At 49.0% G+C, this 16,050-nt stretch overlaps 1 protein-coding gene across 5 annotated transcripts in view; it reads right to left on the reverse strand.

The window, feature by feature from the left end:
• The window catches only part of LOC125463720 (TOM1-like protein 1), a 58,962-nt gene that overhangs the window by 7,194 nt on the left and 35,718 nt on the right, over window positions 1-16,050 (reverse strand). For all 5 annotated transcript variants that reach the window (XM_059653597.1, XM_059653596.1, XM_059653593.1 and 2 more), the window contains 8 exons: window positions 11,972-12,097; window positions 11,132-11,248; window positions 9,325-9,458; window positions 8,157-8,217; window positions 7,308-7,419; window positions 6,047-6,164; window positions 3,748-3,802; window positions 2,719-2,800 (listed from right to left, as the gene is read on the reverse strand). In XM_059653597.1, the coding sequence (XP_059509580.1) occupies window positions 2,719-2,800; window positions 3,748-3,802; window positions 6,047-6,164; window positions 7,308-7,419; window positions 8,157-8,217; window positions 9,325-9,458; window positions 11,132-11,248; window positions 11,972-12,097 (805 nt within the window). The remainder of the gene's footprint in view (window positions 1-2,718; window positions 2,801-3,747; window positions 3,803-6,046; window positions 6,165-7,307; window positions 7,420-8,156; window positions 8,218-9,324; window positions 9,459-11,131; window positions 11,249-11,971; window positions 12,098-16,050) is intronic.

The raw sequence follows: 16,050 nt of genomic DNA on the forward strand, positions 1-16,050 counted from the left end.
TCAGTGGCTCAGTGACTGAAGCAATGTGATCGGGCATGAGAAGCAGAATCCTCAGGCAGGCCCCGAACAATGCGCCACACGAGGGCATGGACTATACCCGTCCACTCGCACAATTACTAAACTCTCTGCATTGACCCAGTCCAGGACTTTCCCACCCAAGGTCTCCATGTTCAGCTCCTCCATCCTGGCAAACAGCTACTTTTCAACACATCATTAATCCCCGAAGGGCACAAGAAATGAAGAAAAGCAACACCTACAATTGTTTCAGAGAGAGTAGGAACTGCCGATGCTAGAGAATCTGAGTCAACAAGGTGTGGAGCTGGATGAACACAGCAGGCCAAGCAGCATAAGAGGAGCAGGAAAGCTGACGTTTCGGGCGTAGACCCTTCTTCAGAAATGGGGGAGGGGAAGGGGGTTCTGAAATAAATAGGGAGAAAGGGGGAAGCGGATGGAAGATGGGTGAATGAGAAGATAGGTGGAGAGGAGACAGGCAGGTCAAGGAGGCAGGGTTGGAGCCAGTAAAGGTGAGTGTAGGTGGGGAGTTAGGGAGGATATAGGTCAGTCCAGGGAGGACAGACAGGTCAAGGGGGCGGGATGAGTTTAGTAGGTAGAAGATGGGGGTGAGCTAGAGGTGGGAGGACAGGTTAGGGAGGTGGGTACGAGCTAGGCTGGTTTTGGGATGCGGTCTGGGGAGGGGAGAACATAGAACATAGAACAGTGCAGTACAGTACAGGCCGGAGATTTTGAAGCTGGTGAAATCCACATTGATACCATTGGGCTGCAGGGTTCCCAGGCGGAATATGAGTTGCTGTTCCTGCAACCTTCAGGTGGCATCATTGTGGCACTGCAGGAGGCCCATGATGGACATGTCATCCAAGGATTGGGAGGGGGAGTGGAAATGGTTCGCGACTGGGAGGTGCAATTGTTTATTGTGAACCGAGCGGAGGTGTTCTGCAAAGCGGTCCCCAAGCCTCTGCTTGGTTTCCCCAATGTAGAGAAAGCCACACCGGGTACAGTGGATGCAGTATACCACATTGGCAGATGTGCAGGTGAACCTCTTTGATGTGGAAAGTCTTCTTGAGGCCTGGGATAGGGGTTGACAGGGGAGGTGTGGGGGCAAGTGTAGCACTTCCTGCGGTTGCAATTGTTTAATGCCTTATGACGCATCTCCCTGGGATATTTGTCAATGAGCCACCAGGTTTACCTCCGTTAGTAGATATAGGAAAGGGTTCGGGGGTTGGGGTAAGGGGAGTAGAGAGACAGAGATCCCTGAGGGGACTGGGAAAATGAGGCAGAGATAGAGAAATTGGAATAAGGAGAGGGACCAAAGATGAGAGAGAGAGAGAGAATGGAGAGAAAGGAGAGTGTTTCAGACTACATATTTTCTATTTTGAGACGATAAACTGAACCGGAGGTCAGACTGCGATCATTGGAAATCAAGAGAGCTTTATAACTTGAAAATCAAGTGCTGCACATTTTGGAGTTGTGTGCTATGATGTTGCTTTTTGAAGCAAAGAAAAGGGGAAAATTCAAAACTCAGCCCCACTGAGAGATTTTTGAGTTATGGAAATTCTGCCTGACAACAGCCATTTGATTGGTTGAGCTGCAGAGATTTTAAATGTTCTTAGAGCTAGGACAGCAGGGACAGAAATACCCAGAGCCCGCAAACTGAAAGCATCCATCTCTCTCTCTCTCTCTCTCTCTCTCTGTGGGGAGAAAAGACTGAAAAGCCAAGAAAACTTAAACTTAAAAAGCTCCAACAAGAACAGACCTAGGTCTACCTGATCGACCACTGAATCAATAAACAACCTTCACCCTCCAGACACCAACGTGTCTTCAGTATCAAAAAATTAGAAACACACGGTGGCTCAGTGGTGAGTACTACTGCCTCACCACACCAGGGGACCCAGGTTGAATTCCAACCTGAGGGGGCTGTCTGTATATTTTCCTCAAGACTGAGTGGGTTTCTTCCAACATTCCAGATGATTTGGTGGGTTGGCGCTGCTAAATTTCCTGTGGTGTTCAGGGATGTGTGGATCATAGAGGGGTGAATCTGGGTGGGATGCTCTGAGGATTAGTGTGGACTTGTTGGGCTGAGGGATTCTGTGATGATCTATTTGAGACAATTTAACTAACTATTGGAATCTGAACTTATGATATTCAGAGATAACAAGGTGTAGAGCTGGATGAACACAGCAGGCCAAGCAGCATCTTAGGAGAAGGAAAGCTGACGTTTTGGGCCTAGACCCTTCAACAGGCCAAGCAGCATCTTAGGAGCCAGAAGGCTGATGTTTCGGGTGTAGACCCTTCATCTGATGAAGGGTCTAGGCCCGAAACGTCAGTTTTCCCGCTCCTCTGATGCTGCTTGGGCTGCTGTGTTCATCCAGCTCCGCACTTGTTATCTCGGATTCTCCAGCATCTGCAGTTCCCATTATCTTGTGATTTTCAGAATTTTGTTTACTCTGTCTATAGTCTTTGCCCACCCAGAAATCTGTGTTAAATCAATTTGTTGTTCATCTGCTGAAATTGTGAATTATTGAAGGGAGGGGAGAGGGAGGAAAGGAGAAAGGGTAGGGTGGGGGCAAGAGAGGAAAATGGGGGGGAAGTAAGTGGGGGGAAAGGGAAGGTGAAGTACAGTTGGTTTCAGTATCTCCCCCCTCCCCCCCATGCGCAGAGTCTTCCTGGTTTCTGTGAGGTCCCTCTTGAGTTGCCTGTTACCTGTGTGAGTGGAGGGGTGAGCAGGCTTAGACAGCAGACTGTGGGCAGAGGGTACAGGCTGCATGTACTGTGGGGTTATCACCTGAAAAGGAAAAGATATTTTACAACAATATTAGTGCTGAGCCAGAGCTGCACAAATATGAAACATGCAATGATACAAATGCCATCCAACACCAAGCAGATGTTCATTTTAAAAAGTTAGCTATGGGGTGAGGGCGAGAGGGCAGTGGGGATTGAGGAAGGTAGGAGCAGCGTAGGCAGCATGGGGCGTGGCGGTAGTGAGGGGACGGTGGGGGAGCAAGGGAAGGGTGGGGGCGAGATGGAGAGAGGGCAGTGAGGGGTATTGAGACAGTATGGGGGGAAAGAAAAAGCAGTGAGTGAAACTACCGGAATTACACAACAACAGCATGTGTCAACAAGAAGTTACTGAGGACCTGAGACAAACGGGACAGCTTGGGGCAATCCCTTCATTAAGGGTACCATCACTCTCGCCACACACATTCGTCCCCATCACCCACAATGAAAACAGAAAGTGACTGTCCCAGAAAAACCATGGACAGCTCTCAGTGTGAGGGCACCCACTCCCCTTTGTTCCTGGGAGACCCCTCAATCTCACCCTCCAACCACATGCACACACACGTGCGCACACACACACACACACGCACATGCGCGCGCGCACACACACACATGCATGCACACACACACACACGCGCATGCACACACTCACACACACGTACATGCGTGCACACATACACGAGCGCGCACACGCACGCACAGACACACACATACACGTGCGCGCACACGTACGCACATGCATGCACACACACATACACGTGCGCGAGCGCGCATGCGTGCGCACACACACACACACACACACACACACACACACACACACACACACACACACACAAACACACACACGCGCGCGCTCGCGCACACACTCGGTCTGTCTGCAGTGCAGTTTACATTTGACCAGGTTAAAGAAATGGAGCGAGCTGTAGAGGCAGAGACATATCTGCCCAGACTTACATTTGCATAGAGAGGTTCAGGGCGTTTGTCAGTCACTGAGCTCTGCACTGCCACCCTGTAACCAGGAGACAGTGTTTCTGTAAATTACATCAGTTACAAACATTTATCTTGTTTTACATACCCCACCATCATGACCCACCCTCTGCTGTTTGAGCTCCACTACTCCATCCTGTAAACCATGACTCTGATCCAGAGGGGCTGAGCCAGGGAAGCAGTGGGAATGTCACTTGAGCAGTGATCCATACTAAATGCGGAGGAATGGAATTATGGGAGATATAGCAGTTTGGATCGGAAATTGGCTTGCTGAAAGAAGACAGAGGGTGGTAGTTGATGGGAAATGTTCATCCTGGAGACCAGTTACTAATGGTGTACTGCAAGGGTCGGTGTTGGGTCCACTGCTGTTTTGTCATTTTTATATATGACCTGGATGAGGGCGTAGAAGGATGGGTTAGTAAATTTGCAGACGACACTAAGGTCGGTGGAGTTGTGGATAGTGACGAAGGATGCTGTAGGTTACAGAGAGACATAGGTAAGCTGCAGAGCTGGGCTGAGAGGTGGCAAATGGAGTTTAATGCGGACAAGTGTGAGGTGATGCACTTTGGTAGGAGTAACTGGAAGGCAAAATACTGGGCTAATGGTAAGATTCTTAGTAGTGTAGATGAGCAGAGAGATCTCGGTGTCCATGTACACAGATCCTTGAAAGTTGCCACCCAGGTTGACAGGGCTGTTAAGAAGGCATACAGTGTTTTAGCTTTTATTAATAGAGGGATCGAGTTCCGGAACCAAGAGGTTATGGTGAAGCTGTACAAAACTCTGGTGCGGCTGCACTTGGAGTATTGTGTACAGTTCTGATCACTGCATTATAAGGAGGATGTGGAAGCTTTGGAAAGGGTGCAGAGGAGATTTACTAGGATGTTGCCTGGTATGGAGGGGAGGTCTTACGAGGAAAGGCTGAGGGACTTGAGGCTGTTTTCATTAGAGAGAAGAAGGTTGAGAGGTGACTTAATTGAAACATATAAAATAATCAGAGGGTTAGATAGGGTGGATAGGGAGAGCCTTTTTCCTAGGATGGTGACGGCGAGCACGACGGGGCATAGCTTTAAATTGAGGGGTGAAAGATATAGGACAGATGTCAGAGGTAGTTTCTTTACTCAGAGAGTAGTAAGGGAATGGAACGCTTTGCCTGCAACGGTAGTAGATTCGCCAACTTTAGGTACATTTAAGTCGTCATTGGATGAGCATATGGACGTACATGGAATAGTGTAGGTTAGATGGGCTTGAGATCGGTATGACAGGTCAGCACAACATCGAGGTCCGAAGGGCCTGTACTGTGCTGTAATGTTCTACGTTCTATGTTCTATGTACTATGTTCTAATGTTCCGGGTACAACTTGATTTAGTCTCAGGAATTAAGCACCTTCCCTCCACCGCGAGTTCAGAAGGGGAGATGCTCGTCGATGTTTGCACAACGTTCAGCACCATTCACAACGCCTCAGATACTGAAGCAGCCCGTGTTCAAATGCACTAAGATCTGGGCAGTGTCCAGGCTTGAACAGGTCGGCACAACATCGAGGGCCGAAGGGCCTGTACTGTGCTGTAATGTTCTATGTTCTATGTAACACCATTGAACAAGGCAGAACCTAACCATCCTCCCTCGGTATTAAGTGGTGTCACCATCACTGAACCCTCCACTATCTTGGCAGTTACCATTGATTGGAAATGGAACCAGACTAGCCATGTAAATGGCACAGTGGGAGTGTCCCTACCTCTGGACCTGGAAGCCTGGGTTCAAGTCTCACCTGCTCTAGAGGGTGTGTCATCACATCGCTGAACACATCAACCCGTGCATTTACTAAAAAATACAGTGGCTACAAGAACGATCTTGAAACAAGTGACTCCCCTCCTGACTCCCCAAAGCATGTCCCACCATCTACAGGGCACAAGTCAGGAGTGGGATGGAATACTCCCCATTTGCCTGGATGGGGGCAGCTCCAACAACACTCAGGAAGCCTGACACCATCCAGGACAAAGCAGCCGCTTGATTGGCATCACATTCACAAGCATCGACTCCCTCCCCCACCAACCCTCAGTCGCAGCAGTGTGTACTATCTACAAGATGCACTGCAGAAACTCACCAAAGATCCTCAGACAGCACCTTCCAAACCCACGACCCACTTCTGTGGTGCTCCCATGTGTCTGTTGCCTGTGTCCTTCAATACAAAAGTGAATGTGGTTCTGGAAGGTGCTCTGTGAGGATCTTTGGAACTGACTGACCAATGATGAACCAAAGGTGAACGTACTGCGGCTGCTGAGTTTTCGCTGCATTATGCACTGGGATATCAGGCAGGGCCCTGTTCCTCAGCAAGGGGTTCACAGCACACTGGCCCACTTGCCTCGCACAGATTCCATTTTCAACACCTGAATGAATAGAACAAAACAAGAACTCACTTCCAACAGTCATTCCAAAAAGATTACAACCTTTAGAATTGTTCTTCCAGTTGTTTTATTTTTCCTGAATGGAAACACACAACACACAGAAAATACAAGGGATAGGCCTCTCAGCACTTCAAGCCTGCTCTGGCACTCAATATAATTGTGGGTGATCATCTAATTCAGTCCCTGACTCTCACTCTCGCACAAGCCTTGTAGCTCCAAGAACTATATCGACATCTTTCTTGAAAAGTTTCGATATTTTGGCCTCAACAGTTTCCTGTGGCAGAGAATTCTACAGGTTCTCCACCTCATCTCCGACCTAAAAGGTCTATCCCTTATCCTTAGATTTAGAATGTCATGCCGATAGAGAGAGTTACCACTGGAAATGGGACTGTTCCAAGACCCCCAGGACAGGTACAGTATGGCGTGAGACAGGTACAGTATGGGCTCCCTTTACATTGTCCCCTATCAAACATTCCCAGGACAGGGACAGCATGCGGTTGGATACAGAGTAAAGCTCCCCCTACTCTCTTACACTGAAAGTAAAGCCCTTTTGACACTGTTCCCAAAAACAACAGTTAAATTTGGGATCAGAGATAATGGGAACTGCAGATGCTGGAGAATCCAAGATAAAAAAGTGTGGAGCTGGATGAACACAGCAGGTCCAGCAGCATCTCAGGAGCACACAAGCTGATGTTTCGGGCCTAGACCCTTCATCAGAGAGGGGGATGGGGAGAGGGTTCTGAAATAAATAGGGAGAGAGGGGGAGGTGGACCGAAGATGGATAGAGAAGAAGATAGGTGGAGAGGAGAGTATAGGTGGGGAGGTGGGGAGGGGATAGGTCAGTCCAGGGAGGACGGATTTGGGATATTGGAATTTTGGTATTTGGCATTTCTGAAGAAGGATCCAGACCTGAAACGTCAGCTTTCCTGCTCCTCTGATGTTGCTTGGCCTGCTGTGTTCATCCAGCTCTACACCTTGTTATCACAGATTCCCCAGCATCGGCAGTTCCTACTATCTCTGAGTTCAATTTGGGATATTATCTGACTCTGGGCAGTTGTGTAGAGACTGGGTATCAAAGTGTTTTCACTGGCTGAGAGCGATACAGTCAGTGCTGAGATTACTTACTCAGGTTGGAGTACTGAGGCACAGATGTAGGACCCAGAGCGACTGGGGCAGAATGTGTGAAGTTGATCAGGTCATAAGTAGAGCTGGGAGCCGAGGGTTCAATGCCAGAGTCCTGCACACAGGGGAAAGTCCATGCAATTCATCATTGTGATTATTAAACTGGGAGATATTACCATCACACAATAGGGGGTGAATTCTAACAAGGTTTACAAGATGATGAGAGGCATAGATAGAGTGGATAGACAGAGACTTTTTCCCAGGGCAGAAATGATTATTCCTAGGGGGCATGATTTTAAGGTGATTGGAGGGCGGTATAGGGGAGCTGTCAGAGGTAGGTTCTTCAAACAGAGAGTGGTGGGTGTGTGGAATGTGCTGCTGGCAGTGGTAGTGGGGTCAGATACATCAGGGACATTTGAGCGACTCTTAGATAGGCACATGGAGGATAGTGAAATGTAGGGTATGCAGGGTAGATTGATCTTAATAGAATAATAGACCGGCACAACATCGTGAGCCGAAGGGCCTGTAGTGCGCTGTACTGTTCTACGTAACATCCTCCCAGGACAGGGATAGCACGGGATTAGCTACAGAGTACAGTTCAATGGCGATTTCTCATTGGCTGGTGCAGTATGTGGTGGGGAGTGGTGGAGATGGAAGAGGGAAGGGATGTTGAATGGGAGGACAGGCAGTCAGAGGCAGTGGAGGAAGAGGTGAATAAGGGAGAACAGGTGAGGGCTATAAATGGGTGGACACCGAGTTTTACACAGTGATGTTCTGAACTCATGGTGTTCTTCAGGACAGTCAGCCCACTCCCCCAGACTGATTCCCATTCTCCTGTGTTACCACACGTACCTTCAGTGATCCTGGAGCCTCATCCTCCATCCTCCTGAATCTCTCTCTCCGTCGCTGAAACCTGGCAATGACAAGCAACAATTACCCATCTCACTTTTATACCTACAATCCAGCACAAACAGGCCATTCAGCCCATCTGTGGCCATGTTCCCAAACTAATCCATCTCACACCATCAGGCACTCTCTTTTCTCTTCCTAGCTCCCTCAAATGTCTGTCCAGCTACCCCATTCACACAGAGGGCCTGCATTCCCATTCCTTTCTGCCCCATCCCTGGGTGCTCCAATGTGAGCCACATCCAATGATGTGTCACTCAGCCACAATCTCATTCATTTCTTGTGAAAACAGTTGCCGAAGGATTTGGACTGATTACGGGACTCATCCATTTGGGTAATGGAGAGTCTCTTCACTGACCAATCAGCCGAGGGTAGGCGGAGCAATGTGAAATTGTTATGCCTGTTGGCCAATGGGGAGGCTGGGGGCCAGGCAGGTTGAGTCTGAGATAGTAGGAACTGCTGATGCCGGAGTCAGGGATAACACGGTGCAGAGCTGGATGAACACAGCAGGCCAGGCAGCATCAGAGGAGCAGGAAAGCTGACGTTTCGGGAAAATTTTCTGAAGAAGGGTCCAGGCCCGAAATGTCAGCTTTCCTGCTCCTCTGATGCTGCCTGGCCTGCTGTGTTCATCCAACTCTGCGCTAGGGAGTGTCAGATGATGGCTTGGCCAGCCAGAGCTAGTGATTTGAAGGGGGTAATGCCATTGACCCAGCCACTTAGCAACTAGCTCCTGAGGTCCCCCTGTAATTTGCTCTACACTGTATCGGGTGATCATTACTGAGCTTTATTTTATCCACAGTATGTGAGCATCATTGGCTGGGTCAGCATTTATTACCCTTCTCTAATTGCCCAAAGGGTAGTTAAAAGGTAGCCATATTGTTGTGGGTCTGGAGTCACATGTATTGCTGGATTTCTTTATCATAATAAACAGTTGTCACTGTGCTAACCTTTTATTCTAGCTTCTTTCTAAAATGAGTTCATGTTGGGATTCGAATGCTTTTCATCAGAACATGATCCTGAGGCTCTGGACGACGTTACCACCACCCCACCAGTTACCCCCATTGCCCCTGGTGGCTGACTCCACATGGGGTTACCTCCATCTCTCTATGCCCACCTCTCGTACTGCAGGAAGGTGTGGTTCAGTGCATCGTTTGCCTCGATCAGCCTGCTGACCACCTCCTCATTGTCCACCTCTAGCAGTAGCACCACGATCCGCTCCTGCATGGCCCGGCAGGTCAGCTGCAGCTTCTGTCATGCACCGCGAAACGGGAACAGAGAACAGACCGAGTCACCAGCAAACAAATAACTCACGCTTTTTGTACAGTCACTGCTGGAATGTCAGAAACATGGTGCCACAGTGCATGCACAGTCAGATCCCACGGACAGCACTCAGATAACCAGCTGATGGCCTGCTTCAGATTCACACAGCACTGGGCAGGCCCAACACTTAAAAACTGCAACTGGGCCTGTCTCAGTCAACCCTGTCTCCATAAAGTCCAGGAACATACTCCTTCCGGGGGAGTGGGGGAACGGGGAGCGGAAGGAGAGGTGGGTGGGGAGGGGTTGTGACAGGAAGAGAAGTGAGGAGATGAGAAGAGGGGTAAGGGATTGGGGAGAGGGAGAAGGGGTTGGGGAGAGAGGAAGGGGGTAGGCAGAGGTGGAGTGGTTGTGGTGAACAGGAGGGGGTTGGTGGGGCAGATGAAGGGAGGGAGTGGGTACAGGATGAGTGTCAGGGTGGGACAGTGAGTGGGATAGGGCTGGGGGGGTTTAGAGGGAGAAGTGGGGAATGAAGTGGGGGTGGGTGGTTTTGGAAGAGGTTCCTCAGCAGCTCATGTGAATGTGTAAGCAAAATATAAACTCTTCATCACCCACAAATATTTCCTTCTCATCACTTCCCCTTCTCCCAGCTTCACTGTTAGCGATGGACAAAATTCCCCTGCCCCCACTTCCTGAGGGAGCCTGTTCCACGCTCTCACCTGTCTCAGAGCAGATTCACGGGTGACACAGCACAGATCAGGAAAATGATTGATAAACCTCCCTTCGGTACCATCAAGACAACAACTTCACAGGAGAGAGATAGTAGGAACAGCAGATGCTGGAGAATCCAAGATAACAAGGTGTGGAGCTGGATGAACACAGCAGGCCAAGCAGCATCAGAGGAGCAGGAAGGCTGACGATTCGGGCCTGGATTCTTCTTCAGAAATGCAGCATTTCTGATGAAAGGTATACACCCGAAACGTCAGCTTTTGTGCTCCTGAGATGCTGCTTGGCCTGCTGTGTTCATCCAGCTCCACACCTTGTTATCTCAACTTCACAAGAGCATCGTCACAGCGAAACGCAGGGAGCAGTGCAGCTGACGAATGAGGGAGGTTAAGGAGACTCTTCGAATGAGAGAGAGGGTCTGGGGGAGAGAGAGGGCAGTGGGGGAAAGAGAGAGAGAGACAGAACAGAGAGAGAGAGAGAGAGAGAGAGAGAGAGAACAATAGAGAACAGAGAGAGAGAGAGAGAGAGGAAGAGGGAGACAGAGGACCGAAAGAGAGAGATAGAGAGAAAGGGAGCAAATAGAGAGAGAGAGAGAGAGAGAAGAGACGGGGAGCAGAGAGGAAGAGAGAGATAGAGGGAAAGATGGAACAGAGAGGGAGAGTGACAGGGAACACAGAGAGAGAGAGGAGAGAGAGAGAGACAGGGAACACAGACAGAGAGGGAAGAGGACAATGTTGTCAGTGGTTACGGGGAGATGAGTGTTGGTGAATGTTTGAGCAGCCAGAGTTGGGAAGCTGAGGGATACCTGACAGCGTTGTGGAGCTGAAACAAGTTATTGAGACATGGAGGAAAGGTGGATGAGAACTTTTAAGTGGAGGCCTTCCTGCTAAATGCCCCAAAAGACCAAGGGCAGGGGCCTTTAGCTGCAGCACACATACCTGAAGCAGCTCCATGTCATGAGGATTCTCACAGCCTGGGGTATTCTCCAGCAGAATGGCAGACAGAACAGAAATGTTTGTTGCCACCATATCGAGCTCACTGTAGAGTTTACCCACCTGCAGCAGTATTGGAAATCAGGTTAACATCAGAGTTACCCAGAAATAACACACAATTATTGGAATATACCGGGGGCAGAACCTGAAGGTATCATAAAGCCCAGACTAACCCAGGCCCACACCTTTCTGAGTTTACACACAGGCTAAGGAACTGGCTCTCAGACTCACTGTCTCATCTGACAAGAAGGCTGGCTGACGTCTGCCAGAAGTAGTCTGTCCCAAGGGACAGGCCCCATTCCGAGGGAGAGGCCCTGGGAACAGGCCCCATCCTGAGGGAGAGGTCCTGGGAGCAGGCCCCATCCTGAGGGAGAGACCCTGGGAGCAGACCCCATCCCGAAGGAGAGGCTCTGGGAGCAGGCCCCATCCTGAGGGAGAGATCCTGGGAGCAGGCCCCATTCTGAGGGAGAGATCCTGGGAGCAGGCCCCATCCTGAAGGAGAGGTCCTGGGAGCAGGCCCCATCCTGAAGGAGAGGCCCCGATAGCAGACCCTCATCCGGAGGGAGAGGAACCGAGGGCAGGATCCTTCCTAAGGGAATTGCCCCTTCCCAAGGGGGACGCCCTGAGAGCAGGTCCATCTTAATGGAAAGGAAACAAAGGACAGGCTCCATCCTGAGAGAGAGGGGCCCGACAGCCTCGAAGAGGATAATAGTGGATAATTTTTGAAGCAGAGAGACTGTAACACTTGTCACTATATTTTACAATCTCTAGTCACAGACTGTTTACCTGCTCTGGGACAAGTCTGATGGGATTCCTGGGGTGAGGAGTGTGGGCATTCGCTGATGAGGAGAGTGAAGATGTTGATACGGATGTAGACAGTGAGGTATCACCCTGTGAAACAACCGTCCTATCCTGAAAAGGTAACAAATTTATTACAGCTGTGGAAGTGATACCCAACATTCATGTGTTTCTAACCCCCAGGCACTCGCTCTATCATTGCCTCTCCCTCAGATCCCAGTCCTCCCTCTTTCTCTCTCTCTCTCTCTCTCTCTCTCTGTGTGTACACTAAAGGTGCATGTTCTCTCACTTTCGATATTGCTGAGAAATGAACATTCTGTTTGTTGGTGGTTTGTCAGCTCTGAGAAAGGGTCACCCGATCCGAAACATTAACTCTGTTTTCTCCTCCACAGATGCTGCCCAGACCTGCTGAGCTTTTCCAGCAACTTTGTTTTTTGTTCCTGATTTACGGTATCCGCAGTTCTTTTGGTTTTTATACTGTTTGTCGGTTTTCATCTTTAGGGCAGACATGGGATGAGAGTGTGCAGGGTTATTTACCTGAGCCCTATACTGTGCTAGGTCTGAGACCCATAATTACCTTTCAGTGATAATAAGAACTGCAGATGCTGGAGAATCTGAGATAACAAGGTGTAAAGCTGGATGAACACAGCAGGCCAAGCAGCATCAAAGGAGCAGGAAAGCTGATGTTTTGGGTATGGAGAAGGGTCCTGGCCCGAAACGTCAGCCTTCCTGCTCCTCTGATGCTGCTTGGCCTGCTGTGTTCATCCAGCTGTACACCTTGTTATCTCATATCATGTGAGGCTGTGTTGTACAAATGTAGGGGGCAAAGCTCAGGGGATCTCTCTCCCACTGCAACTCTCTTGTCCTCTCCACCTATCTTCTCCTCTACCCATCTTTGATACGCCTCATCCTCTGTCCCTATTTATTTCAGAGTCCCCTTCCCCTCCCCCATTTCTGAAGAAGGGCCTATGCCCGAAATGTCATCTTTCCTGCTCCTCTGATGCTGCTTGGCTGCTGTGTTCATCCAGCTCCACTGCCTTTCAGTGAGCAGTTTGATGAATCTGTATCATTATATTGCCTCATTAGATAAATGCACCATAAAAAAATACCTGTGTGAAACACACCTGGGCTGCAAGGTTAGTCAGAGATAATGGGAACTGCAGATGCTGGAAAATCCAAGATAACAAAGTGTGGAGCTGGATGAACACAACAGGCCAAGCAGCATCTCAGGAGCACAAAAGCTGATGTTTCGGGCCTAGACCCTTCATCAGAAAAACAAGGTTAGTCAGCATGGGTTATCAAAGAGAATTGTGTTTATCCTATTTATTGGAATCTTTTGAAGAGTTACTCCTGCTGGCTAGAGATGTGGATTTGCAGAAGACACTGATAAGGTTAATGTGGAGTGGAAAAGCCTATGGTATTGAGGGTTTGTGTGGATACAACAGGAAGCACAGTGTGTTGAGAGGAGCCTTTATCTGATTAGCAGGATATGATGCAGGGAGAGAGAGGTCTGTGCTGGGACCTCACCCTTTTTACAATTCACATCAATGAGTAATGAGGCCTGGGGAAGCGGGGGTGTGGCAGACAACACTGAGACAAGGAGGAAAGTATGTGGCAAGGAAGATGTAAGGTGATTGTGAAGGGGTGTGGAAAGATTGAGTGAGTTAGCAAAAGCCTGGCAGATGGAGTAAATGAAGGAAAATGTGAATTTTTTCAGGCTGAATAAAAAGAGTTATCTTTAAATGGAGAATGAGCACATATCCTAAGGTGCAGGATAAAACACCACAAGAAGTGCAGATACTGTAAATCAGGAACAAGAATAGAAGTTGCCGGAAACGTTCAGCAGGCCTGGCAGCATCTGTGAAGAAAAGTCCGAGTTAACTTATCTGAGATAGTAGGAACTGCAGATGCTGGAGAATCTGAGATGACAAGGTGTAGAGCTGGATGCCAAGCAGCATCAGAGGAGCAGGAAAGCTGATGTTTCGGGCCTAGAGGGTCTAGAGCGTCACTGGATGGGCCAACATTCCTGGCCCATCCCTAGTTGCCCCTGGAGAAGGTGGGGGTGAGCCGCCTTCTTGAACCACTACAGACCACCTGCTGTTTGTTGACCCACAATGTTATTAGGGAGGGAATTCCAGGATGTAGACCTAGCGACAGTGAAGGAACGGTAGTATATTTCCAAGTCAGGATGATGAGTGGCTCGGAGGGGAACTTGGAGGTGGTGGCATTCCCATATGTTAGTATGCTGTCTCCCCATGGATGCTGCCTGACCTGCTGTGATCTCCAGCATTCGTTATTCGCAATACAGATTCCAGCAGCTGCAGTAATTTGCTCCTACACTCAAGACGGTTAATGGGAATTAATCCTTTACTGTGAGAAGAACATCATAGTAAGGATGTTGTGCTTCATACTTACAGGGCATTGGTGAGACCACATTTCTAACACTGTGTACAGAAAACAACAAACGCTGGTGATCACTGAGGGTCAGGCAGCATCCATGGAGAGAGAACAAACTAATACTTCGAGTCTAGCTGACTGTTCATCAGGGCTGATGTGAAGTGGGGAGGGAGCAGCATTTATGCAACGGGAGGGTATTGGTTGGAGTTATGGTGGAGAAAGAGTGTAGACAGTTCAGATTAAGTGATGGGAATGTGAGAAAGGCAGAACAATGGTGCTCCTAACTGCCAGGCTGGGAAGGACAGACAGCCCCACTGGGGAGGGGGGAATGGGGTGGGGAGGGGAGAGAGGAAGACAGGGAATGTAACAAGCAAAGCTAAAGGAAAGGGAAGGAGTAGGTTCACAGTCTGAAGGTGTTGAACTCAATATTGAGCCCAGAGGCTGTAAAGTGCCGAGTGTGAAGGTGAGATGTTGTTCCTCCAGTTTGCGCTGTGATTCACTGGAACACTGCAGCGTGCCGAGGGAACACACATGGAGCATGTGAGCAGGACGCTGTGTTAAAATAACCAGCTACAGGAAGGTCAGGGTCATGTTTGTGCACGGCCTGGAAATGTTCTGCAAAGCGGGTACCCAGTCTGTGTTTGGTCTCCCCAGTGTAGAGTCGGCCACTTTGGGGACAGTGAATACAACGCACAGGATTGGAGGAGGCCCAGGTGAAAGGCTGCTTCACCTGGAAAGACTGTTCAGGCCCTTGGATGGTGGGCAGGGGTGAGGTGAAGGGGCAGGCATAGTGCCTTCTGTTGTACCTTCTTTGTTTGTCATGCGCATGCACAAACAAACACACGTACACACACACACACACACACACACACACACACACACACACACACACACACACACACACACACACGTATATCCACAAGGTGAATTTGTATTTGCCAGTACATTCTATTTTGTTCAAAAAAACACACAACATATAGACAGTTGGTCAATGTGGCATTTTATAAATGCCTACTTTAGAAATAAAACCAATCTGACTCCAAGCCAAAACACAAACAGATTCGAAACAAGGTCTCACACCTAACATGCATTGTGTGGCTTAAAGTGTCACCTCTTCACACTGACAAAGCCTTTATTTCTCTCAGGACAGGGATTTGAAAGGAATTTGGGGATTTACATATCCATATTAATCAATTACAACCTTCTGACTGATTAAAGGTTTAACAGTGATAATGGGAACTGCAGATGCTGGAGAATCCAAGATAACAAAGTGTGGAGCTGGATGAACACAGCAGGCCAAGCAGCATCTCAGGAGCACAAAAGCTGACGTTTCGGGCCTAGACCCTTCATCAGAGAGGGAAATGGGGAGAGGGAACTGAATTAATAAGGAGAGAGGGAGAGGCGGACCGAAGATGGATAGAGGAGAAGATAGGTGGAGTACAAGAGAGTTGCAGTGGGAGAGGGATTCCCTGAGGTTGGTCCAGAGGGAGGAGGGTAACTTCTTCAGGTTAGGCATCCCTGGAAGAGGCTTCACTCAAGTCTCTTTCTTTGAACCTTATCCCAATCTCTCCAGAAAACCATCCATGGGGAAATAACACCCGCCAAGCAACAAATAAAATCCTTGAGAAAGTATAAACTGCTCCAAGAAGTAACGTGTCACAGCATTAACA

The sequence above is a fragment of the Stegostoma tigrinum genome, chromosome 22, assembly GCF_030684315.1.
Source record: "Stegostoma tigrinum isolate sSteTig4 chromosome 22, sSteTig4.hap1, whole genome shotgun sequence".
NCBI classification, from domain to species: domain Eukaryota; kingdom Metazoa; phylum Chordata; class Chondrichthyes; order Orectolobiformes; family Stegostomatidae; genus Stegostoma; species Stegostoma tigrinum.